Source organism: Chrysemys picta, chromosome 1 (assembly GCF_011386835.1).
Source record: "Chrysemys picta bellii isolate R12L10 chromosome 1, ASM1138683v2, whole genome shotgun sequence".
NCBI classification, from domain to species: Eukaryota; Metazoa; Chordata; order Testudines; family Emydidae; genus Chrysemys; species Chrysemys picta.
Genome location: NC_088791.1, coordinates 47,939,937 through 47,966,379, shown reverse-complemented (window position 1 = coordinate 47,966,379; position 26,443 = coordinate 47,939,937). Strand labels below are relative to the sequence as shown.

At 39.9% G+C, this 26,443-nt stretch overlaps 1 protein-coding gene across 1 annotated transcript in view; it reads left to right on the top strand.

Annotated features, from left to right (window-relative positions):
* CAPZA2 (capping actin protein of muscle Z-line subunit alpha 2) overlaps window positions 1-26,443 on the top strand; it is a 49,849-nt gene that overhangs the window by 11,239 nt on the left and 12,167 nt on the right. The window contains exons 2-8 of the mRNA XM_005285754.4: window positions 11,750-11,813; window positions 15,039-15,090; window positions 16,620-16,683; window positions 17,489-17,695; window positions 19,865-19,944; window positions 24,230-24,308; window positions 26,363-26,434. Coding sequence (XP_005285811.1) covers window positions 11,750-11,813; window positions 15,039-15,090; window positions 16,620-16,683; window positions 17,489-17,695; window positions 19,865-19,944; window positions 24,230-24,308; window positions 26,363-26,434 — 618 coding nt within the window. The remainder of the gene's footprint in view (window positions 1-11,749; window positions 11,814-15,038; window positions 15,091-16,619; window positions 16,684-17,488; window positions 17,696-19,864; window positions 19,945-24,229; window positions 24,309-26,362; window positions 26,435-26,443) is intronic.

The window sequence follows — 26,443 nt, the reverse complement described above, 5'->3', positions numbered from 1 at the left end:
CGTTCCAGTTAACGTACTCAGTGGCTAGGTGGTCTGATGCCAGAATTGGAATATGCATGCCATCTATCACCCTTTCGCAGTTAGGGAAGGCCATTTGTGCAAAGCCATCCACAATATCACGCACGTTGCCCAGAGTCACGGTCTTTCGGAGCAGATGCGATTAATGGCCCTGCACACTTCCATCAACACGAGTCCAACAGTTGACTTTCCCACTCCAAACTGGTTAGCGACCGATCAGTAGCAATCTGGAGTAGCCAGCTTCCACAATGCAATCACCATGCGCTTCTCCAGTTGCAGGGCAGCTCTCATTCTCGTGTCCCTGCACTACTGGACTGGGGAGAGCTCATCACACAGTCTCATGAATGTGGCTTTTCTCATCTGAAAATTCTGCAGCTGCTGCTCGTCATCCCAGACATGCATGACTATGTGATCCCACCACTCAGTGCTTGTTTCCCAAGCCCAGAAGCGGCGTTTCTCTGTGGTCAGCACCTCCATGAATGCCACAAGCAATCTCGTGTCGTAGCTACTATGCAGGGCAAGATCAGTGTCAAACTCCTCTTGCCTTTGTAGTTTAAGGAATTACTCCACTGCCACTCATGATGTGTTAGTGAGAGCAAGCAGCATATTGGTCAACAGTGCAGGATCTATTCCTGCAGACCGAAGGCAGATCGCACAGTACACAAACCATTGAAAGATGGTGCCAAATGCGGATGGACACACAGGGATTGCTGGTTTGTGAAGCAATGCATCATGGGGCATTGGGACAAGACTCAGGATGCCCCGCAACCTCCTCCGCCTTCCCACAACTCTTAACGGCACAAGAGGAAGAGATGCTCTGTGGGATAGACGCCAAGAGTGAACCTCTCTGAATACTGCTGCAAGTGCCGCAAGTGTGAACACGCTATTGTGCAGGCAGCTGACAGTGTGAACACACAACAGCGGTTTCCTTTCAGCGCGCTCTGAGCGGCGCTGTAACTTGCCAGTGTAGACATATCCTATATGTGAAGAAAGCATAAAAGAGTAAGTGTGAATTGCTCCATTCGTCTCAGTTGGGGCCTTGTGAGCAGTTATGCTGTGGCCATAAAATCTGGCAGTTTTTCCAGTATGCTACAGAATTCAGTGTGGAGGTGAATTTTTTTGCCAGAGGATTTGCATTTTGCTGTTTTGTCTCTTTGCCCTGTTAGGACCTCTCCAGTTTTCCCGGAAGGGGGAGTTAATTGGATTACAGTACATGCTTCCTCCTGTGTTTCATTGAGCCAGGCAGCATGGCAGTCATGACACTCTGTTGCTTAGCCTTTCTTCCTTTTGGAGAGTCATTGCTTGTAGCCTATCCTGTGGGCTTGGCCCAAAACATACATCAATATGTTTTTTAGTTACTGTCTCTTAAAGGATTTGTTGCAGCAGTTGGTGAAGGATTCTGGCATGTGCCTATAGCTATTAAAATGGAGAAGCAGAGCTACTGATGATGACGATGATGATAATTCAATGGTCTTACAAACAAAGCCCATTGAATTATTCAAGCAAAAGCTTATGAGTTTACAAAATCAAGACTATTTTATTATTTGTATATAGTGTAAACACAAAAGCTCTCCATGCATCACTGCAAATAACAAAAGCTGTCAGCCTAATAGGTCGCAATCAGCATTTTCCCCAAATGTCAGTGTTAAATTGGGATCTGCCGCTGCCAGTCAAGTCAAAGCAATCCCCTTCTCCATCAAAAATTGGCCAGCTAATTCTGAACAGCTTTCAAGAAGAGCTCAAGTGAGCCAGTGCTCTTCTTCAGACACTGGATGAAACTACAGATGTCTTCTGTGCAGCATTACTCATGAGTGGGCAGGATCCATGCATGACTTCCTGTTTTTTCAGTCTACTAACGGGGCATGCTACAAGGGGGTATGTTTGGGTTGGATTGGTTTAGCTGTGTTGATTATTTGCATTAAGGAATGGCAAGATATGACAAGAAAACGCTGTAGCCTGTGACTAGAACTTAGTCTGCAGCCAAGCCATTTGGACACATTGTTCAGTTTACTGGGAAGCGTTGGTGGCAAAGAGGATACCAATGGGACTTGATGAGGCTGTAACAGTTGTGAACTTTATTAAAGGTAAACCTACCAATGCATGCCTCTTCACTATTTTATGTGAAGGGATGGATACTTGACAGTGGCTGGTCCTCTTGTACCTGAGTCTTTGAATAGCTTGTTTAAGCTTAGAGGAGGGAAAAATGTTACTGCTGAATGTGCTTCTGTCCTTGCCAAATACGTTGAGTGCTGGCTTGTTCTGAATGCTTCTCTTCAGTGGCTGAATATGAACTCTACATGAAGCCTTCAATGACAGGTCATTGAAGGTATGGTTCTCCACCAAATATCTCTGATTTCTGGTTGCGTGAGGAAGGATTACCAACAAGTAGCAAGTACAGTTTAGCAAAAGACATGATCTTTATGAACCAAACTCTTCTGCTCTAGTTCTTTTTGGAAAATAAAATCCCATTACTATCTTGTTGAATATGATCTGCTTCTGTTTAACCTATGTGTTCTCAACCAGGTGTTGCCCTCCCTCTTCCCACCAGGGGATCATGCCCATTCTGCTCTTCCCATATAGCTAAATGGAAGGAAGGACCCTGATATTGAGCCTCCTTCACAGAGGTGTTGAAAGTTAAAGCTTTGTAAAATGATTTGAAATCTTTCAATGAAAGTTGTTGTAAAAGTGGAAACAAAATATTGCTCTTCTAACAATTACTGATGATCTCTTCTCTGGCTTTCTAGAGTGGAAATCTGAACTACTGTTTTTTTTGTGTAACATTCAGTGTGACCTTTCAGGATATGTCACTGGCAATGTTTGGCCAAGTTTGGTCTTGTTTAGAAACCAAAAGCTACAGCTTTTAAGTAAGTACAGCCTTAGAAGAAAATTTCATTTAAAGGCAAGGTTCTGAAAAGTCATAGCAAAACATTTTTACATTTGTGACAAACACTGCTGTTAAGTTTTTTTCTGTCATCATAGTTCTGTGAAGCAAAAGAGTAATCTTTTACTTCAAACCTATTTCTCATTTTAGAAGAAAATGAGGTTTGCTTGATATGTAAGCTACATTTTATATATAACGTATAGCTTATTGATTTGTATTATGGTAGTGCCCAAAGCCTCAGGATTGGTGCTCTGCTGTCCTGGATGTTGTGCACGTAGAGGAAGGAATGGTTTCCTGCCCCGAAGAGCTCACAATGTAACTGGAAATATGTGAGTGACAAAGGAAGGAATCCAGGCACAAATGTGGAGGGTAACCGCATATGGGACTATATAAAACATATTTGCTTAAATTTCAGAGTATCATCTTATGTACTATTGTCTCTTTCATCTGTAACTCTTGTGGAAGGCATTGTTAGAATACCAGATAATGTAGAGACTTAAGCCAAATTGTTTTTCTGAAGTCTTTTACATTTTCTGTAAACTAGTTGTTTTTAAGTTTTGCTGGCCTTTTTATTATTATTATTATTATTATTATTTTTGTAGCTGAATGTTAGTTGATTAACAGGAGTAATGTATTTTATATTTGGTACTGTAGTTTGACTTTCTCAGAGCTGCTGGTAATAGCATTTTTGTTTGCACATACTCACTACCATATATGGGCATGTAAATTGCAGACTGTCTGGCCTTTCAACCAATGTCAGTTTCCAATGTGGCCAGAAACAGGAAGAGTAGTGGTTTGGAGCATCTCATCTTATACAGAATTTTTTTTTTATAAGTAGTTGAAGAGGAAATAGAGCATTGGGCTTAGCCAGTGCATTTCTGGTTGATTAATAGCATGCCTTGAGAGGAGAGTTGATGGGTGGAGCACAGACATAAGTCTGAAAACAGTATTTCTAATGCCATGTCTATACTACAAAACTAAGTTGTCCTAACTTAGTTGGGTCTTACATTGCTTGTGTGTGTCTATACTTCGCTCCTTGTGTTGGCGGAGCGCGTCCTTACCAGGAGTACTTGTGTTGATTGTACTGTCAGTGTAGGGCAAGGGGATAGCTCTTGAAAGCCAGTGACAGTCGACATAACCAACAGTTTGTTTACATTGACACTGTCAGCCTAACTGTTGTTAGGCGTTTGGCAGCGTGGTTTTTGGCGTGCTGTACTGATGTTGGCCAGATAGCCTGTACAGCAGGCTCCGATTGAACTGTCCAATAAATCCACAGACTCGGTTCATAGCGAAGGCACTTGGTCAGGTTTATTGTCAACGAAGCACAGCCCTAATGTCCTGGCTCAATGATTACAGGTACACTAACACACGTATGCCCGTTGCAATGGACTAGCTCAGTTAATGGCGGGACTTTCCATTATCCCGTAGGCCAGCCAAAGACACTCCCTTTGAGATTTCTTTTTATACATTAATACAAACAAGTTACTTACTGTCCCTCTGATGTAGTTAGTTGACACCCTCTGACATAGCTAGTTGCCACACATGACCTTGTACATTTTTATTTATTACACTGTCATTCTGACCTTTATTTTTAGGATGGGTCAGCGTATTTCTGTTATCTCTAGGAAATGTGTTGGTATTGACCGGTTTCAGAGTAGCAGCCGTGTTAGTCTGTATCCGCAAAAAGAACAGGAGTACATGTGGCACCTTAGAGACTAAAATTTATCTGAGGATAAGCTTTCGTGGGCTACAACCCACTTCATCGGATGCATAGAATGGAACATAGAACTGTCTTAAATGGGCTATCTTGATTATCACTACAAAAGTTTGTTTTTCTCCTGCTGACAATAGCTCATCTTAATTAATTAGCCTCTTAGAGTTGGTAAGGCAACTCCCACCTTTTCATGTTTCTCTGTATGTGTATATATATCTCCTCACTATATGTTCCATTCTATGCAAGTAGTCAATAGGCATACCACAGTTCAAATCCAGAAGCTTTTTAGTGAAACACGGGGGCAGAGGTGACGCATGGACGGGGCATGCAGGGTCACATGTCTTTACCCCTGCCCCAATTGCTCCGAACGCTTCTGGAGGGTATGCCCAGTAGCAATGAGGCAGCATTCTCAGTGTGTCTGTGCAGCGCAGGGAAGATGCAGGGCGGCTGGCTGAGCTCCTCTTCTCCCTCCCCCCCCCCCCCCGATTTGCCTTCCCTTCCCTTCTGCTGGAGTCCCAGCACTGTTGCCTGCTTTGCAGACCATCTACAGGTGAGAGACAATGCATGAGACAGCAGCAGGGAAGGCAAAGCAGCTGGGGGGGGGGGGCAAGGGGTGGAGCTGGAGGAGCTCAGCCAGCTGCCCTGCTGCTTCCTCCCTCCCCATGCCACAGGGACATGTGGAGAGTGCTGCTGCCAGGGGGAGTGATGCCTCCTTGCTTCTGGAAGTCCTGAGAAATCAGGGGGGCATGTGACCCCCCCCCCAAGAACCTTTCATTTGTGGCCCCTCACCCCACTAGCCACTGCTACGTGTCGCTGCTGAGCTGGAGCCATGTGAAGCTGTGCTTGTGCTCCAAGCAGTCCCTGGAGCTTCCCGCCCCTGAGCGGTCCCCGGAACTCCACCCCCACCCTATGCTATCCCAGGCACCAAAGGGGCGTCGCAACACTAGCAGGATCGTAGTCCAACAGCTTCACCTCCTGGCTCTGAACCCAAAAGTACTCACATTCACACCCTGCTTTTCTGCCCAGATCCCAGCCTGTATTCATTCTTCTCCCCCTCTGCCCCAGCTCTATTTGGCTCAGTTGGAGGCATGGAGGAATTTTGGGGTGGGGGCGGAGGGCAGCAACGCCTGATGGATCGTGCCAGCCCCGTGCATCCCATTTTTAGTTTAGGGAAATAGTCACCTTAGTCTCTGGGCGGGGGTGGGGGGGTAATCGGGGGTTAGGGATAGGGTTGCCAGGTGTCCGGTTTTGGACTGGAATGTCCAGTCAAAAAGGGAAACTGGCAGCATCCAGTCAGCATAGGTAAAGTCCAGTTACTTGCAGTAACCATTCTCTGCCACTAGCAGGAGCCTGGAGGAGCCGCTCTGTTTAGCAGCTGTCGCTCTTCCCAAGCCTGCTGGAGAGAACTGATTGGCTACTGGACCGGGCTCCAAAATAGGTACCGGCGCCATCCGAGGGGAAGGGGGTAACATTTCTGTTCTCCCTCCCTCCGCCTCCCCAGTCCTGCTGTGCCCTGATTTCCCTGGCCCCTTGCTCCAGGGATAGACCACACACACTGTGCCCCGATTTTCCCACCCTGACCCCTTGCTCCAGGAATGGACCCCCACACACACCCTGCTGTGCCCCAATTTTCCCACCCCAGGACCTCGCTCTGGGGACTGACCTCTGCCATGCCCCACTGTGCCCTGATTGGGCAGGCTCCATGTCGGCTCCTCCCAGCCTGGTTGTACAGGTGGCAGGTGAGTCCCGGGGGATGGGGGAGCAAGCGATGGGATGGAGGGGGAGTTGTAATATACTTTGTGAAACATTTAGGTTAGCCTGTTTGACTTAACTTAAAAGCATTAGTGTATGTGGTTGAAAATACATTTATAGTAAAACCTGCAAGATCTGTTTCTGATAAACAACTTTCTTCTGTGAATTTATACGATGATTGCTGTCTCTTACTACCATAATTTTGCCTAATTTTTGTATAACATTAATTCACATACAAACTATGATTATTTCAAAAGCCAAGAAAGTCTGAGTTTTTAAATCTGAGATGTTTTTGAAAAATGAAGACAAATATAATCTTAATTCCTTAACTTTAATTACAGAATTTTAAAAATCTAAAAATTAAGAATTTGCTATCTAGACAATTTTATGCAAAGTGGGACTGAAAGGATTGTTTTCCTTTTGAAACAATTAAATCAGAGTTTGAGTTGCAAGTTTTTTAAAAAACTTGCATTTGTTCTGAGTTTCTTTCACTCTTCTAAAAGTATTTGTAATCAATTTAAGAAATTCTAAGCCAACTCTTAACCAGTCTCTTAGTTAAACTGTTAAATAACTAATCTCTTCTGAACAATAGAACTTCTACTGTAAATGTGAAACTAATTTTAAATGGTGTCTTTAAACTTTATTTTACATTGTTTAGAATAATCAAACATAATTCTGTGTAACCATATTTAACTCCAACTAAGTTGTAAAAAGTCAACATTTGAGTTTATAATTTATACTGATTTGCATCGTACAAATAGAAAAGAATAAAGCAAAGTATAACTAGTTGTGCTTCTTAGTGTATTTGTATCCTTTCCTTTAGACTTTTTTGGTAAAGTCATTCAAAAATGTGTTTAAATGGCTATATTTACTCTCTTCCTGTTCTAATTTACATCTTCCAGTGGGATCTGTGGTAGGAAGATCATTAAAATGGCAGGTCCTTCTTGATATCTATCAATTTTTTTCACTACCATTACCATCACCCTGTTAATCGGAGTGTTTTCAATGTAAAATCAATGTAAAGTCCCAGTTGACTTAAGTCAGTGAACATGGACTGAAGATACCAAAAGAAGAATTTATTTTAAACAAACAAAAAAAAACAACCCCTACCTGTTGGAAGTATTTATGATTAGTAAATACTTAGTTTTCTAAAATATTACAATAAGTTAATGGAGTATTTTTCTTAAATACCTATTTATAAAATTATTCTGTTCTTCAATGGATGGCTGTTATGAAAGGTTTGATAGCCTATTTTCAGACTTTTTCTAAGACTTTCTGTACTCAGCAAAACAAAATCTTTACTTGATACTGAGGAATACTGACTAGTTTTCTAGTAAAACTATTGTGCCAAATAAGGGAGCATCATCTGTCCTGGAAAGAATAAAAAGGACCATTAAATTTTGGGAAGCAGGTATAATTGGTACTGAAAATTCCTCTTTAGTAATGATAAAAATAGTTCTTTTCAGTGACAAAATGACTAATGTACCTGTTTTTTGACCTCTGACAAACTATATAATCCATTATTCTGGTAAGGAAAAATTGAAACTAATAAGTACTATTCATGTTATAGCATACATCTTGCTAGCTAACTTTAGGCTTAAAATAGTCCAAAGCATTAAGTTATTCTAAAAAGCCACTTCCAGGTAAATGTTTATTCAAAAGCCTAGTGAAAGTTTGAGTTTATGAATGTTTTCGTTAATGCTATGAAACAACTCAGCTTTTTCAAGGATTGGCACTCTGTATGTTATATTTCATACCATTGTTTGTGAGAGATTAATAAGTGAGAGAGAATGTCAGATCTTTGAAGAATTGGCCTTGTGCTGGATTAATGGATTGGGGACAGGGATTGAATTAGTGCAGCTGCTTTTAATAAAATGGCTAAAACAGCATAAGTCACTAGTTGAGCCCCTCAGTGTCAGCTTTGTTTTGTGTGAAGACTGTCATATTTTTAAAAACTAGGAAATTGCAGTATGAGTACAGATTGGGGTGAAGTGGCCTAACCTGATTTAAATCAGGTTGATGCTTTGTAAAACTTGTGCTTTTACGATTCTAGATTGAATTAATAATGCAAGTCTACATCAAATTTTAATTTTGTTTAAATGCCACTACTGGTAGGATATCTTATTTGACTTCTACAAAACTGCTATAGGCAAAAATCAAAATATTGAAAAAGTGTTTGCAGGATCAGACCCTTTAAGCAGGTATGTAATTTTACTCACATGAATAGTTTCATTAATGTAAATTAGACTAATATGCTTTGCAGCATCAGGAGCCAACACTATTTTTATTTTAAATAAATGCTCTTAGTAGAATCAACTCGTCATATCAAAACAAAATTGCTTAAGTGTTAACAAGTTTAGACTTTCAGTGAACTAAGTTATTTTGACTCTTTTTTTCACATGTATACAATCCAAATTTTTCAAAAATAGGACCTTGGCTATATTGAAACTAGAAGTGCTTTACTGATGAAAGAATACCGGTATACTATACTGGCAAAAGTGTGTTTTATACCGGTGTAATAAAACCACCAACACAAACATAGCAGATATGTCAGTATAACTGCACATACTAGGGGCTTCTGCTGGCACAGCTGTGTCAGTCAGGGATCACACTAGAGCCTTGTGCAGGACTATTTTTTTAATCCCACTTCTGTCCCACAATACCCACTCCTGCTCCCACCTGCAAAAAAACTTAGATCCCGCAAGAGAGACAGATTTCCCCCATGCTACTAAAAACTCAAACAGTCAGTTGATATATATTTTTATATATAAAATATATAAACAGAATTCAGACACAATTTTTACCACTAAAAGAATAAAACAAATCTTGCGTAAATCATGTAAAATTACTTTAATTTCTGTTATAATAGACATCAAATCTTTCTACTCTTGCTTCAATTTAAGTATTAAAACTTTTATTAAAAAACAAAAAACTTGATTTACATTGCTGAAATTCTATTATTGACAAATTGATGAGAGATTTAATGTTTTCCCACAAATTACTGCAGTCTGTTTTTTGCCTACCCAATCCCAGGTAGGGATCACAGTCCCACTGCAGGGCTGTAAATCAGTGCAATGAAGTTTAAGAACCGGTGTAACCCCGCCCCCCACTAACAACAAAAATTACTACATGACCCCATGCCACAGGAGGCCCCAAGAACTGCTAAGCTGTTCAGCTCCATGTGGCAGGGCTCAGGCTTTGCAAGGCTGGCATTAGACTCACTGGGGCCCAGGGCAAAATGCCCAAGCCCTGTGGGAACAAAGGTTTCGGGCTTTGGCTTCAGCCCCTCATGGCAAGAGTTAGGCTTTGGCTTTCTGCCCTGGGCTCCAGTGAGTCTAACGCCAGCCCTGGCGACCCCATTAAAACGAACTTCCAACGCACTTTGGGGTTGTCATAACTATAAAGGGAAGGGTAACAGCCCTCCTGTGTACAGTACTATAAAATCCCTCCTGGCCAGAGACTCCAAAATCCTTTTACCTGTAAAGGGGTAAGAAGCTCAGGTAACCTGGCTGACACCTGACCCAAAGGACCAATAAGGGGACAAGATACTTTCAAATCTTGGTGGGGAGAAGGCTTTTGTTTGTGCTCTTTGTCTTGGGGGTTGTTCGCTCTTGGGACTGAGAGGGACCAGACATCAATCCAGGCTCTCCAAATCTTTCTGAACAAGTCTCAAACTTGTATTTCAAACTTGTAAGTAAACAGCCAGGCAAGGCGTGTTAGTTTTTATCTTTGTTTTCTCAACTTGTAAATGTACCTTTTTGCTAGAGTGTTTATCTCTATTTGCTGTAACTTTGAACCTAAGGCTAGAGGGGATTCCTCTGGGCTCTTTAAGTTTGATTACCCTGTAAAGTTATTTTCCATCCTGATTTTACAGAGATGATTTTTACCTTTTTCTTTAACTAAAAGCCTTCTTTTTAAGAACCTGATTGATTTTTCATTGTTTTAAGATCCAAGGGGTTTGGATCTGTATTCACCAGGAAATTGGTGAAGAGTCTCTCAAGGCTACCCAGGGAAGGGAATTAGCATCGGGAGTGGTGGCAGCAGACCAGATCTAAGCTGGTAGTTAAGCTTAGAAGTTTCATGCAGGCCCCCACATTTGTACCCTAAAGTTCAGAGTGGGGAAGCAGCCTTGACATGGTGAAGATTTGGAGAGCCTGGATTGATGTCTGGTCCCTCTCAGTCCCAAGAGCGAACAACCCCCAAAACAAAGAGCACAAACAAAAGCCTTCCTCACACCAAGATTTGAAAGTATCTTGTCCTCTTATTGGTCCTTTGGGTCAGGTGTCAGCCAGGTTACCTGAGCTTCTTAACCCTTTACAGGGAAAAGGATTTTGGAGTCTCTGGCCAGGAGGGATTTTATAGTATTGTACACAGGAGGGCTGTTACCCTTCCCTTTATAGTTATGACAGGGGTCCTGACCCACCGTTTGAACACCGCTTTTCTAGATCATACCTCTTCATACAGCTGTCAATAACTGATAGAAGTCTGTAGTGTAGACAGACACAGCTGTAGGCTCCTAAGCTTGTATTTAGGTGGGATCTTCAAAAAAACGTTTGTGACCTGCAAGCACCAGGCCTGTTGATTTGAAACTGCAAACCCTGATGGAATATAGTCTGAAGCATTTCAGTTTTCTTGATTTGTGAAAATTCAGTATATTGGAAAGCGGTGTGCTATAGTGCACATAGCACAGGCACAATTTTCTGTTTGAGTTTGTGGTGGTCTCACAGTAATTATGTTAATGAGATCTTGGTTTTGTCTGTTTTGGCATAGACGAGCTTTAAGTGTGAAGCTTCTTCATAGAAAAATATCTGAACTTCTGGTAATTAAAGAAACAAGTACAAAACATCCACTTCAGTTTAATGCCATAAAATGGAACAAATACCCCTCTCTGTTAGGTTTTGTACAGACAAATAAGACAGTCCTTTCCATAGACAGCTTCCAGTGTAGAGGCCTGATTCTATTAGAGAGAGAGAGAGAGAGAGAGCGCTATTTCCCCTGCCTTGGCATTACAAAGGGACCTTATAGTGATTGCAAATTACGTTATGAATTGCAAGCTCTACAACTTGAGTCTTGTTACTTGTTGTATCCCTTCTCTGCTTCTCTGTGTTGCATATGGTAGCCTCCCTCCATGTTGTGCTCTATGCTAAGAAACAACTCCTAGTCCCTGTTCCTGATATGTACAGAGATAAAAATAGTTTTGGGAATGTGGATTGTATTGAATAGTGGGATTTGGAGGACTTTATATTGTGGACATTAAAACCATACAAAGTAGTACTGATTTCTTTTGCATGGATGGACACTGAGTTTTGGAAGACTTGGTATTTACATATTTTTATTTCTTTTGATGTACAGTTACACAAGAATATACTTTTTTTTAATTTAAGGTGCGCATAGCAGCGAAGTTCATCATTCATGCTCCTCCTGGGGAATTTAATGAGGTGTTCAATGGTGAGTATCTTTGTGCTTCCCTGTTTTGGATCTAACTTGTTAATGCATTTCAGATATCTTGTGTGTGTATATATATATTTAATAACTTTAAATAAGCTATCGGAGATTAGGTGATCATTGTTTTGTTTTTTCACCCTTCTCTGCCATTTCATGCTGTTTATCTTCAGTTACTACTTTGCTACTGAAGTACTATGAAATACTTTCAAAGCTTGGCTTGGTGAGTTTCAAACTAATCTTAAATTCCCAGACTGCAGTCAGAAGGCAACGCACATAGGGAAAAACTTTTGTCTTAGTGTGAGGATGAGACCTTGTTTTGCCACTATTGCCAATTCTGCAATACTGACCACTGCTAATACTGTTTGATATGATGAAAAGGAGGAGACTTTGGTTAACTGCTCATGCTTTGATATATACCTAGGCTAGTATCAAAGGGGTAGCCGTGGTAGTCTGGATCTATAAAAGCAGCAAAGAGTCCTGTGGCACCTTATAGACTAACAGACGTATAGGAGCATGAACTTTCGTGGGTGAATTCACCCACGAAAGCTCATGCTCCTATACGTCTGTTAGTCTATAAGGTGCCACAGGACTCTTTGCTGCTCATACCTAGGCTAGACACTATAGGTTTTTTTTGAGCTTGCTGAAAAATGCCTTGTAGTAGTATATTGGGTGTGGTTAGTTGGAGGCGGGTGGGGGAGGGTTTAAGAGCTTGTTGGGTTTTTTAAGTGTGTAAAATGCAGTGTTTAAAGTACAAATGTGTATGAATAAATGGTAAACTGACCTTGTGCTGATATTTTTTTAAACTTCATTGATACTGCTGTTGTGGGGATAAACTGCAGGGGGGAAGGCATGGAGTGGGAGGCTGTGAGATCAAAGGGAAATGTAGTGAATCAAGAGTTTTAGGGTTGGGAGAAAGGTGAAATGAGTGGGGGTGGGGAGCAGGAGTGGTGATATTGAGCCGTATTCCTCTATTTTGGAATGAGATGGCTCTGAGGTATGCATGCCCAAGGTATGGTGATAGGGTACAGGAGATGTTGGGGATATAGAGGAAGGCAGCAGGGGAGTACATAAGGGGACAGCCTAAGAGGGAGTGTGTGGAGGCGGATGTATTGGGAGGTGTGGGGGAGGGGGCATGGAAGAGGGCAGGAGCTGGGAGATCATGATACTGGGGGTAGGGCACAGAGGAGGATAGAAGGGAGGTATTGAAAGGACGGTTATACATGATGGTATAGGTGGGACAGTTATACATGATGTGACCAAGATGGGACGTAAAGATGGAGACATAGAAGAGTAATGCAAAAGACCAGGGGACAGGAACAAGCAGCCCCATATTGTCATTTAAAAAGTTAAACTTATTTTTTAGGTATAAAACTTGGAGTTTTCCATGTGGATAAATCTCCCGTATTTTACCTTCTCCTTCCCACAAGCCTCATGAATTTGCTAATGTTTATTGAAAAACCCTGCTTTGAGCCATGGTTGAGAGGGCTCTCCTTCAGACACTATACACCAACCAAAGTTTTTATGTACAGTGGTTAAACAAATTCCAAAATCTGTGAAATAATTTATTTTTTTAAGTACACAAAGATTCCATCTCCTATTCTAGGTATCAGTTTCTGATAATCTGATCATTTTGGTCCTTGTATATATTCTTATAAATATTTGGGTGAGAGGAGAGAATATTAAGGGTTAGGTGGCATGATAGTAACATTAGTCATTCAGATGAGGAAATATTTTTACTTGTTCTTTTAAATTAAAATCTGAATTTCAGATTTGCAGGTGAGAGCATATATTAGGTTTTATTTTCAATTTTAACCCTATAGCCAGCCTTTTACATTTATATGTATTCTGTACTGAACAGTATTGTGATTAACTCTGCATATAGATATTTCACCTGAAACCATCTACAAAGTGGTGATTTAGCAGGTTAGGATTTTACTGGCATAGAAGGGTGGGTTGTCCTTGTCTAAAAATAATTCTTAATATTGCTTTAAGAATGTAAAAAGTCAGTTGCAATTCAATTTCTGATCCACCTGCGGATTTGAAATCTAGATTGAAATATATGTTCAGGTTAGCAAAGTCCTCTAGGAGATTGGAACAGGGGCAGGGAAAATACAATAGATGAAAATTAACTATGTATACAACACTAATCACCACTGTCAAAAACTGTACTTAAAGTCTATGGCTAGGCGGCCGTACGATGACCTTTAGTAATCTTTGAACACTTGTCTGTAGACAAGTGGAGCCATTACACAGTTCTTGTGGCTAATCTGGCACAGTTTCCTAGATTGTTGATCATGCCTCTTCTATAGTATGGCTTATATCTAGGGCCCTACCAAATTCACGGTCTATTTTGGTCAATTTCACAGTCATAGGATTTTAAAAATCATAAATTTCATAATTTCAGCTATTTAAATCTGAAATTTCACTGTGTTGTAATTGTAGGGGTCCTGTCCCAAAAAAGGATTGTGGAGGAGTCTCAAGGTTATTGTAGGGGGGGTTGCGGTACTGCTACCCTTACTTCTGTGCTGCTACTGGTGGCGGCGCTGCCTTCAGAGCTGGGCAGCTGGAAAGCAGTGGCTGCTGGCTGGGAGCCCAGCTCTGAAGGAAGAGCCGCCACCGCCAGCAGTGCAGAGGTAAGGATGGCATGGTTTGGTAGTGCCAACCTTACTTCTGTGCTGCTGCCTGCAGAGCTGGTCGCCCGGCCAACAGCTGCCGCTCTCCGGCCACTCGGCTCTAAAGGCAGTGCAGAAGTAAGCGTGGCAATACCGTGACATCCCTCCCCCCCAAAATAACTTTGTGACCCTCCTGAAACTCTCTTTTGCATCAGGACCCCCAATTTGAGAAATGCTAGTCTCCCCCTGTGAAATCTGGATAGTATAGGGTAAAAGTACACAAAAGACCAGATTTCACAGGGGGAGACCAGATTTCATAGTCTGTGACGTGTTTTTCGTGACCATAAATTTGGTAGGGCCCTACTTATATCTGCTTACCTACTTGCTGGGGCAATCCATTTTAGTCATCTGTCTTGCATCCAATTACTGTGCAGTCATGATGGTGAAGTATGTATTGTTTAACAGGTTTGCGACCTACTTCCCTCCCCCCCCCCCATTTTCTTGGGGGAAAAGTTACATTTGATACTATGTAAATTTATTATTTTATGGGCTAATAAAAATATTAAGTATTCTAACATCTTGAAAATAGTGTTAAAACGTAAATATTTTCTTTCAGATGTTCGGTTGCTGCTTAATAACGATAATCTTCTCAGGGAAGGAGCAGCCCAGTAAGTACCACATACTACACTTAGAACCTAAACACTTTCAGTCTTTCACATTCTATTAAAGTTTTGTTAACAACAAGTGATCACAGTGATCTGATTTGTTAATTTCTGCACTTGTAACTCTGGCTCTGTGTTCATCAGAGCTAATAAACGAAATAGTTAACGTTAGTCAATAATTGGATTGGAGATGTCCAAGGAAAACTGAGGAGTTACAGGAGTAGTGTAGATGACTGTGTAGTACTCTGTCAATATTGAATCAGCCCTTTGAATATAGAAACCATATTGGAGCAGTTTTCTAAAGGGAGCAGTGCTCCTGCAAGTGCTGTCTCTTTGGATAAAGCATAAGTAGTCCTGTGTCTTGTGTTCACTAAAGATTTCAGAGCACTTTTTTGCAGGGGTGTTAATCTGCCTATATTTATTTGGGTAACTTACATCATGCCTATCTACAAATCCCCTTCCAGTTTCAGTTAGTGGTATTCTTCACTTTCTGTCATAAAAAGTTGTATAGTGTTGCAATGGTTGGCAAAGTTATCACTACAAAGTAAATTGTTTGGTAAGTTTGAGCCTATTTGGGACTCTTGGATGAAAGATTATGCGTAAATGTAAGTTCCCAAAGATGGTGGAATGGGTGATGGGGGGGGGGGGGGGGAGGGGAGGAGGGGTGGAATAAGTAGACTTACTTTATTTTCCCGTGCCGTGGACCACATCTAGTGAACTTATACTTATCTCCATAAATTTGGAAATTTTTACTCAAAAGGTTTCAGCTATTGCACTCTGATAATACACCTCTACCCCAATATAATTCTGTCCTCGGGAGCCAAAAAATCTTACCGCGTTATATCGAACTTGCTTTGATCCGCCGGAGTGCACAGCCCTGCCCCCCCTCTCCGGAGCACTGTTTTACCACGTTATATCCGAATTCGCGTTATATCGGATCGCGTTATATCGGGGTAGAGGTGTACCTAGCTCTCTCTAGCACTTTTCATCTATAGGTCTCAAAGCTCTTTAGAAAGGAGATGAGTGTGATCCCTATTTTACAGATGGGGATACTGAAGCACATAGTGGCAAAGTGACTTGCCCAAGATCACTTAGCAGGGCAGTGGTTGAATAGAACCTAGGTCTCCTGAGTCTTGCTGCTCCTTTTGTTAGGCAACACCATATGTCTAAAGTGTTGGTTAACCCTGTCAAGATTTTTGAATGGTTAATACTCATGCCCTCTATGCTAAAAGCTTTCTGTATATGTAGCAACACTATACATTAAAAATTACTTCAAAAATAGATTCCACCTTAGAGGACAAATTCATTCTCATTTGGAATAAATAGACTTTTTGGATTCTGCACACACCTTTGTGTGTGTGTGTGTGTGTGTGTGTGTGTGTGTGTGTGCACTTTGTATCAGTGTATATATCCTGGGCACTTCAGTGTACTAAACTAATAAACTATTCTGTAAAATGTCTTTACTGTGCTATGGTATAGAAATGTATTGCAAAACAGGTGGTCTGATAAACTTGATACACATTTTTTTCTTTTAGTGCATTTGCACAGTACAATCTGGATCAGTTTACTCCAGTGAAAATTGAAGGTTATGATGAACAGGTATGGATACAATGAAATATTAAACTCATAACAGGTTTCTTAAAGTTTAAGGAGCATGCTATGATATTAGAACTTTGGCCTTTATTTTCTTGCAAAAATATGCTTTGGCTAATATTCTAAGTTAATAACCTGTTTATAATGTAAACCATAAAGAGCTACAATATAAGCAGTGTGGGGACACATGGCCTCTAATCCTGTAAAATGCAGAGTAAAGGCACCTAAACAATCTTAACTCTGCCCTATAGTTATATCATGAACAAAAAAACCCTGCCTATCTTTTAAAAATCAGATTAATCTAATATAGGATTTGAAATACTATTATGCACTAATTCCATGGACATTGGAAGACCTCCATTTAATGTATGAATTCTGCATTTTCTACAATGAGGGGTAGGGTGACCAGATATCCTGATTTTATAGGGACAGTCCTGATTTTTGGGCCTTTTTCTTATATAGGCTCCTATTACCCTCCCACCCCGTCCCCATTTTTCGCATTTGCTGTCTGATCACCCTAATGAGGGGTGAACTAGATGAGAACTCAAGGTTTGCTGCTGTTTAATATCTGTTATATCCCCCCTCTCTTTGCTGCTGCTGTGCATGAACTTAGTTCACATCTTAAGTTTTAAAGCATGAGATTTGGATGAATCTCACTTTGGCACAATTTAGTCTTTTTCCTTTATTCGGTGGGGTTACACAGTACTGAATGATGTAATGTCAAGACCAAAGTGTGTGTGTGTGTGTGTGTGTGTGTGTGTGTGAAAAAATAAATAAAATAAAAGGTTACAACTACAACTTTGTAATGCAGGTATTGATAACAGAACACGGTGATTTGGGCAATGGAAAATTTTTGGATCCAAAAAACAAGATAGCTTTTAAATTTGATCACTTAAGAAAGGAGGCTACTGATCCTAGGCCCCATGAAGCTGAAAATGCGATTGAGTCCTGGAGAAATTCAGTAGAGACTGCAATGAGAGCCTATGTGAAAGAACACTACCCAAGTGGTGTCTGCACAGTAAGTACTAGACAGCTATGAAATGATGGGAGATTGAAGCCTCCCTTCTCTGCTTATATTTTTGTCTGCTGGAGAATATCGGTACCTGAAATAGAAGATAATGTAAACACGAAGTAAAGTCTAGTATAGACATTCCCTTAAAGTCATAGGTGGGAATGTCTTCGGTTTTAGTGTTCTCATTACCCACCACTCTGCACATCCTACAATCATGTCTTTTCTTTCTCTCTTTGTCCCCAACAACAAGCTTCTGGAGCATTGTGCAGCATCGGCTACTCACTAGCCTCTTGAGACTCAGTGGTATCTCTTGTATTGCTCCAAGGTCAAATGTGAGAACGTAGAGTAGTCCCAAATCCTGTTCTGCTTGTGACATTAGAGATACCTAACTGGCTAATGTTTGATAATGTTATTGATTGATTATATTTTTTCTAAATCATATTAACATTATTACTTGAATTGTTGAGAACATTTTAAGCATTGTTCATGAAGACAAAGTCTGCCTTGAGGAGCTATTTAAAATCTAGTTCTCTGAATTTTGCATGGTGACTTATTTTTACCCTTATTTACACCTGCAATTAAACTCTTGATCTCAACTGGAAGAAAAGGCCACTTTGAAATCATAGCTAAGTATAATTTGGATTTTCAGTCTTGCAGGAGTTGGGGAACAGGGAGAGAACTCTTCAGCACTAGTGAGTCTCTTTATAAAATGTAGGCAGTTCTGCAGCAACAGTTCCTTCTCTTCTTCAATTCTACATCTGTAAGGTTCCAAACATGAAGGAACTAGACTCTGAAATACCATAAATTTTAGCGAACATTGATTTGCTAGATCTTCTCTAGAGAATGTGTTATTGGTAAGAAAACACAGATAATATGGGGGTGAAGTTTCACTGTGACTAAGTGAACTCTGAGTGGAGTTAGAGATAAGGGAAAGAGACATGGTTTGTAAGCTCAAAAGCTTGTCTCTCTCACCAACAGAAATTGGTCCAATAGAAGATTTTAGAAAGACAAGGTGGATGAGGTAATATCTTTTATTGGATCAACTTCTGTTGGTGAGAGAGACAAGCTTTCAAGCTCACCCATCTTTTGTCTCGTATCCTGAGACCAACATGGCTACAACACTGCTGCAAACAATAAGGGAAAGGCTCAGTTTGGAAGTGCAGTTGCTACAAACTTGCTGGGGGTAGGCCAAGTTACTAAGACTGCAGTCATCTATCTGTAAGAAAAATGAAGAGGCGATAACTCATTTTATTATAAGGTTTTATGTTTAATATTTAATGCCTCTTGTAGACTGGTGTGAACAAATCTTGTCTTTGGTGTGTTGCTTTAAGAATACATGAAGTATACTCATAGCCTTTTTTTGGGATGCTTTGGAGACACAAAATACAAAGTCTTGGGTATAGCATGGCAAGATAAAGGGAGAGAAAGCACTTTGTCCCGTCCTCTGCACTTAAAAGCAAAAGTGGGTAATGGTGGCTTCATAAAAATACAACCTTTCTTCATTGTGGATCAGACTAGCACTTGATTCTGATATCAGTCACGCTTGGTGCTTTACTATTCCATTTCCTTGGATTTTTAGATCTTTTTTTTTGGGGGGGGGGGGGGATGTACCATTATTTGTAGAGGACAAAATACTGAAGCATAGACATACTGAAACAAATATATGCCTTGTTGTTTTACGTTTGGTGTCTAACTGCTCTGTTTCCCTCTCACCTAATAAAAAAGTTAAAAATATCCAGTTAGACGAAGAATAGAAACTGTTCTTGAAGATTCTCATATGACCACTCATAGTTACATGGTTAAAATCCCTAGTTTCTGAGACATATTTAGTTTGTTGCTAATCTGAAAGTTTTATGTACTGCAACATCTAAATTTTAGTTTGACCAGGTCTAATGTTACTCCAAATACTGTGCCCTTAAATTTTCCTCCTTTGTGAATCATACAAGTACTCAAGGCATAGTTTAAAGCTAATTTATTGGCTGCTTTTGTTTATGCATAGAAATAATGAAAAGTGGTTATAAAAATAAAATTCTGTAGTGTAATGTCACTGAATTCTAGTACAATACAAGAGCTAAGAATCTTTTTTTAAAATCTGTCTTGCACAAGGTACTTATAATTTGGTTAAGGAATTCATTCAAAACTTGGCATGACTTTACTCTTTCATTTGCAATTAAGGTGTATGGTAAAACAATTGATGGACAGCAAACCATTATTGCATGCATAGAGAGCCATCAGTTCCAAGCAAAAAATTTTTGGTAAGTTCTTAACTGATCCTGTATTTGTTATATTTCACTATATTTAAGTAACTCTATCTATCATAATCATATCCACTCATCCTCAGTATAGGATAGTGCTCCCCTTTTGATGGGAAGAAGTTCCATATCTGTTGTATGTGACTTTGAAGCTTCTATAAGGAGCTCTACAAAAAGCTTTGCTTCTAAAAGAAGCAAAATGGCAGGCTACCCATCTGTTATTTTGCAGAGCATTTGGGAAATTCCCACCCACGCTTTTGCCTTGACTTTCCAGTGATTTTCTTACTTGCATTTTTTCTTCCTTGACAATTGTTTCAGCCAGTTATTTTTAGCTTTAAAACTGTCCTTTTCTCTTAGCTGTAAGATGTCAACAAAGAAAAGCAAATTGAGGACCAGGAAATGTACAGCTATTTTCCACTGGCAGAGGAAGAAATGTCAAAGGAGACTGTTTCACTTTCTATTTCTCCTAGCCAGTCCCAGAAGCAGTCCTTTCACAGATGTAGGAGTATTCTAGGTTCACTCAGGTAACCAGTGGGGATTGGAAGCCTACTGTAGGATGTGGACTCATTAGTTTCCACCCATTTGGCACTCTTCCTTTAAACTATCAATACCTAAGGCCTCAGTTACCCCAGAGGTACTAATGGTTCCTTTTGTCAGAAGGAAGATGAGCAGGATTCTTTCAGTAGTAATATTTAGCCTCTGCTTCATCCAACAGCTGTTTGGTCATGAGTCATTCACCACCAATTCCTCACAAGGAAAAGGGAAGAATAATCAGTGAACCTGATCAGTGATTAAAATACCCTCCCAGAGTCCAGCCTTATACTACCAGGCAAAACACAATTCTGTCCACCACCCCAGTCAGTTTTGTTTAAAAAAAAGTGGGAAATTGGGAGGAGAGGGGAGGGTAGCAAGACAAGCCATGACTTCTGGAAATCTGTATCCAAGCTTCTTGAGAGAGTTCTTGCTAGCAGTAACACAGCTTTTTTTTTAGAAATAAGGAGAAATGCCTTGTTAGGGCTTTTTCTTCATGAGTCCTCTTGGCCAGATCGGTCTCTATCCTAGAGCAACATGTGTTAAAAGGACAAGCTGTGGTGGCTAAGAAACTCCACCAGAAACTTTTCAAAGTCTCCAGCTCTTAAAACTTTCCAGGAATTTGTTACTCCAGGTAAAGGGAAATCCAGCTCCTGCCCCAACACCCTCTCCCCTCCCCCCCCCAATAAAGGAGTTATACAAAAAGTGAAAAATCCATTAGTTTTAACTTCTCCAAAAGAGCACACCAAGTGAGAGCGAGAAGAATGTTTCAGAAACTCAAGCAAAACACTTGAGATGATGCAAAATGTCATCAGTTAATATTATTTAATTTTCACAGTAGAAAAGATTTGAGAGAAACTCTGAGCAGTGTCAGAGGCTTTTTAATTCTTACGTACAACTCCCTGGAAGTTTTCCCATCAGAGTAGCACACTTGTTGCTTTAGATATAGGTGCTCAAGCCCAGTGACTAAACCGTAGAGGGCCTAAAGTCTGAGAGCCAGGGAATTTCCAACCTGTCATTCTATGAAGATGAGACCCAAGGGTGGAATCTTGTATAATGTCCTCCAACAAGCAGAATTAAAAATGAGTAACTTTTCCTTATGTGGCTTTATAGTTCTTTTCTATATATAAAATACACACAATATATTGTCTCCACGTGTGTGTTCCCTCCTGTTAATTTGTTTACTCTTCGGGATGAAGTCCCATAGTGAGGATTTGTGGATGTGACTGGCAAAGAATGGAAAATGCTAGCATTTTAACTCATTTTCTCTGAATAGTCACATGCACTAGGCCTTTACCCACCAGATTTTGGCAAACAGTAAACTTTTGTGTAAGTTGGAATCTGTTGGATAGATTAACTACTTCTCCTTTTTGTTCTGAAAGTTTATCTGGTTAATAACTAAAATCATATCCCTCACAATTGTGTGAAGACTGTTTTGCAACATTGGAAGTGAACTTCTGGATAGCTTCAGAAGGAGTAGGGTCTGAGTTGCATGCAGTGGTCTGCTATTATTGTTAAGGAAGAGAGTGCTCCATAGTTAGTGGATGTAATTGTTACAGAAATAGAGAACACTATCTCTTGTGCTATGCCCTCTTTGGTAATACAATATCCATGCACATCTTTCCATTCCCATCTACAAAGAGAGGTCATACATCATTAGTTCAGGAAGCCAACATTGGATATGCATAATTATTCCATTATGCATCTGTATCAGCCAGTGAGATGATTTGGTGTTATCCAATATAATGCCTTGCAGTCTGTTCACTTAACCAGCAGAGCTGATAAAATGTAAAATGCCAATGCTTTCGATGTTCTGACTTACGCTGATTAGCTTATAAATGTGAATTAATTCAATATTAATGTATCTTTGGTTAGATACATATTATTGATTTTAGTTCAAAAATACAAGTAACTTTTAGATTTCAAATGGCTGAGTTTTTCTCTTAAAAGGAGAAATGGTTACACAATACAAACAAAATTGACAAGGCTCGCTAAGCTGCCCAGAACTCAGGCTACTGAGACCCTGGGAGCCTGAAAGCCCTGATAGCTATATGGTTTGCGTTGGGGCTTCAAGGGCTGCTGTGCTTCCTGCTGTAGATGAGGGAAACTAGAGGTTCTCCGAGCCTGAGTTACCAGGCTCTCCCAGCCGGATAGCAGCCAAGCTGGCAGAAAAACAGGCAGACCTGCCTAGTCGAAGAGCCGATGAAATTGACATATTCTTGTGAAATGCATTATGATTTTTATCAATGGAAATTTTCCAACGGAAAGTTCTGTTGGAAAACAGCTGACAGCTAGTAAATAAAATAGATAAATTAGTAAAGAGACTGCATAAAATAAAATCATTTTAAAAAGCAGTTGAAAGCCTTTTGGTATGTGTGCAACAAGCTTCTGGAAATCCTTGCTTCAGCAATGATTACACACTAATGGTTATGACTTAAATTATGATAAGAACTTTACAGACCATTGAAATGACTTATTTTTTCACTAAAATGTAGGCTCTGCTGATGTGAAACATTGCAATTATTTAATGACCTGCAGAATACTAGTTACCATCCTGTAACTGTTCAGGAAGTGAAGAATACGTTCTTCACACTGAAACAAGAAGAATCTTAGGTATGCAGAATGTAGTAACACAAGTTAGAGTTTAGTTAGGGTACTGTGGCTAACCTCTGTTTATAAAGGATTTTTTGGCACTTCTTGTAGCTGCAAGATGTCAGGACCTCAGTGTTATGGCATTACAGTGCCATCTAGCAGTCTAGCTGGGAAACTAGTGACTCAAAAAACACTGAACCAACAGCTTCTGCAGAACCTTACACTCTCCACCCCACCCAAAGATAGCTAAGTACTTATCAAACCCTACCTTGCTTGGACTTTGAGTTCTGAAATTATAGCCTAAGGTGTTATGGATTTGGGCATTAACTTGTCACCTGAAATATATTCAGTGGAGCATTTCTACATCAATCTGTATTAATTATTTGGTAATCTTAAACTGCTTTTTTGTCTCAGTATTGTTACTTTCTGAAAGGGAATAAAATCTGTAGCTAATCTTCTTGTGGAAAATGAGTTTATGTTGTACCCAAACTGTTTCTTTCTTAAATACATACATGGAGTAGAAATTGAGACAGCCCAGAAGCTGTCCTAATATCGCTTTTTTTTTTTTTTTTTTTTTTCCTGACAGAATGATCCACTAACCTTTTCAGAAGTGTATGCCTTGCAGGGAGGCAAAGTTTGAAATGTTGCCTACCTGTATTTCAGACATCTGGAAAGATACAATCTCCCCTTGAGTGGTTTGGGGAAACTATTACATTCCTTTCTAATGGAAGGAATGCCCACAGTTCTGGAGCTTTATATTTCTGTCAGAGCAGTCCAAAGCCTTAGCTACAGTTAATATTGTAATGATTCATGGGTATTTTGGTATTTTTAAATAAAAATGCAAAGACTCTAAAGCTAGCGGGCTGCAAAAAAGTGACTGTTGCTGGAAATCATCCAGTGAGTCTTCCCTTGCTCTAAACAGTACTCAGCTACACATGCCCAATTGGCAAGTAATTAATAATGAGGAACATTTTTAGAGACAAAGAAAAAGTTTGTTAGAATGTCTGCATGAATAAATAATCTTGCTCCGTATCCAAAAGCAGCAATAAGTGTTCCCACAGAGTCCAGTTTGGCACTAGTAGTGCAAAACTAAGTGTTTGAAATTCAGCATTTTATTCAAATTATTTTCCCTGCCTTATTTATATCTGCTGTTTTTATTTTTAAGGAATGGCCGTTGGAGGTCAGAATGGAAGTTTGCAATCACTCCTTCAACCACTCAGGTGGCTGGCATCTTGAAAATTCAGGTAGGCTTATCATAAATTGTATACTTCAGTGTTTAGTAGGTATCTAGTTTTTTTTCAACTAGGGGAATCTCATGGCGATATAGCAACAATAATAATTGTGGTGCAAGAAAAAATGGAACAGATACACATTTCATTAATCATTCTGCAGTATTTTAAAATAAACTGGCATTAATTCTGTCTATAAATATTCATTCATGCATTCATATATTATATTGTAAAAATGGAGGGCTTTCCTATTTAGTGTGTTATCAAGCACAGGGTTGGTTGTTTTTTTGTGTTCGGTGTTTTCTTTCTTTCTTTCTTTTTTTCCCCCCTCTCTTGCCTCCTGTATCAAAAGGATTGATGTCTGGTCAAAGAAGGCTGGATGCAGCTTTAGGCTATTTTCTCTTGAGGGCATAGGATGAGAGGAATATGCTCCTTGTTCCAGGAGTTGTATGCTGCTTCTACAATGCAAATGGGAACACTTTCTAAAAAAGGATTAAGAATCAGTGTTTACATTGTCAAAAAAGTCAAACGTTTCCTTGAATATCCTACCAGACTCATTACAAGAGCAGCCAAATTAATGAATACACATATACATTAGAAATCACTAACGTACCTCCTCACCAGTCCCTATGGGAACGCAGAAAGTCAGCTTTTCCCAAAAGAGCGATTGTTGGAGCCTCTACTTGAGGAATCTACTTGACGCTAATATAGTTGCCTGTGTTTTATGATTTGCTGTGCATCATGGGCAGAGTCTGTCTCTTTTTCAAGAAATGTTTCTTCAACTGTATCAAATTCTCATTTTCTGATAATGAATGGCACCTTTTTCATCTCTTTCGAGGGGTAACTTCTCTGTAAATTAAACTGAATGAATGGTGTCAGTTCTGTTTACTAGTTGTGGCAAAAATATGTCCTCTTACCCATAAAAAAAATTCTTCTGTTTCATTTTGGAAATAGCATTTATATTTATACAGTGCCATTGATGTACCTCTGTGAAAGTCATTAAAAAGGTAATCATGGATGGGCATATCCCAGAGCTTATTAGGCACAATTTACTGTTCAGTTGCCCCTTTTTTAATCAATGATCTCTAGGGCCACAAAAACATAAAAAACCCTAATTTTCTGTGTGAAGGCTCAGTTCCAAGACCTTTCTCTCAGTTTCAGTTGCAAGTGCATGTACATCATAATTTCCTTTTGATTCTGGCAGTAAAGGTCAAAATCCTCTTATCTTTTGTATTTTCCAAAGATTCCAGTTTAAATTGTAAAGATATCCATTACTCTTCAATACCACGTCATTTGTTGTGAATAAACTTACATTTAAGTGCTCAAGGTGTACCTCTTTAAATTCCCATAGGTGTTTAAATCCCCCACACGGAAACCAGGGATCAGCATTATAATCCTGCATTTTCAATATCTTCAAATTGCTCCAGTTTTTAACTCATTGACTTTATCAAGATTAGTTTTAATACCTTTAAAGAATCTAAGACTAAGACTGGTAGGACTAAATTGAGGGCAGAGGGGGAGGGGGGGGGAAGTACATTAAACCTTTTTGGGGAGAGACCAAGAGTTTCCAAACTTATTCTGCTGTGTCTACTAGTTAGGTTACTAACATTATTGTGCCGAAGGGAATTCTTTTTAGAAAGATCACCTGGGTTTGCTTAATACAAGATGTCACGCTGCCTCTAGCAAACAGTCTGGATGAGCAAGGAGGACAGCAACACACTGCAGCCTGAAGTTTTGCCAAAACTCTCCTTGAACAAAGTCAATCCTCTTACTTGTGTAGCTTCCAATAAGTCTCCTAAAGAACAACACCTTTCTGCTATCGCAAGTAGCTTGAATAAAATGAACTGTTAATTGCAAAGAAATTCCTGGACACGAAAAGTGCTACTCTGAGCACATACATGCTGAGCACTTGAAGTATAACTCTGCATTTCAGTGGAAATGCACCACCAACAGATCCCTCTCTTCCCCCAGAAAAGTGTGTTTACATATTGACTAATGTTGGCATTTTACCACCATGCTGATTCAGTAGCTGTAATACTGATAACATTTATTGTTTTACTTCTGCATAGGTTCACTATTATGAAGATGGTAATGTTCAGCTAGTGAGCCATAAAGACATACAAGATTCATTAACAGTGTCTGTAAGTTAT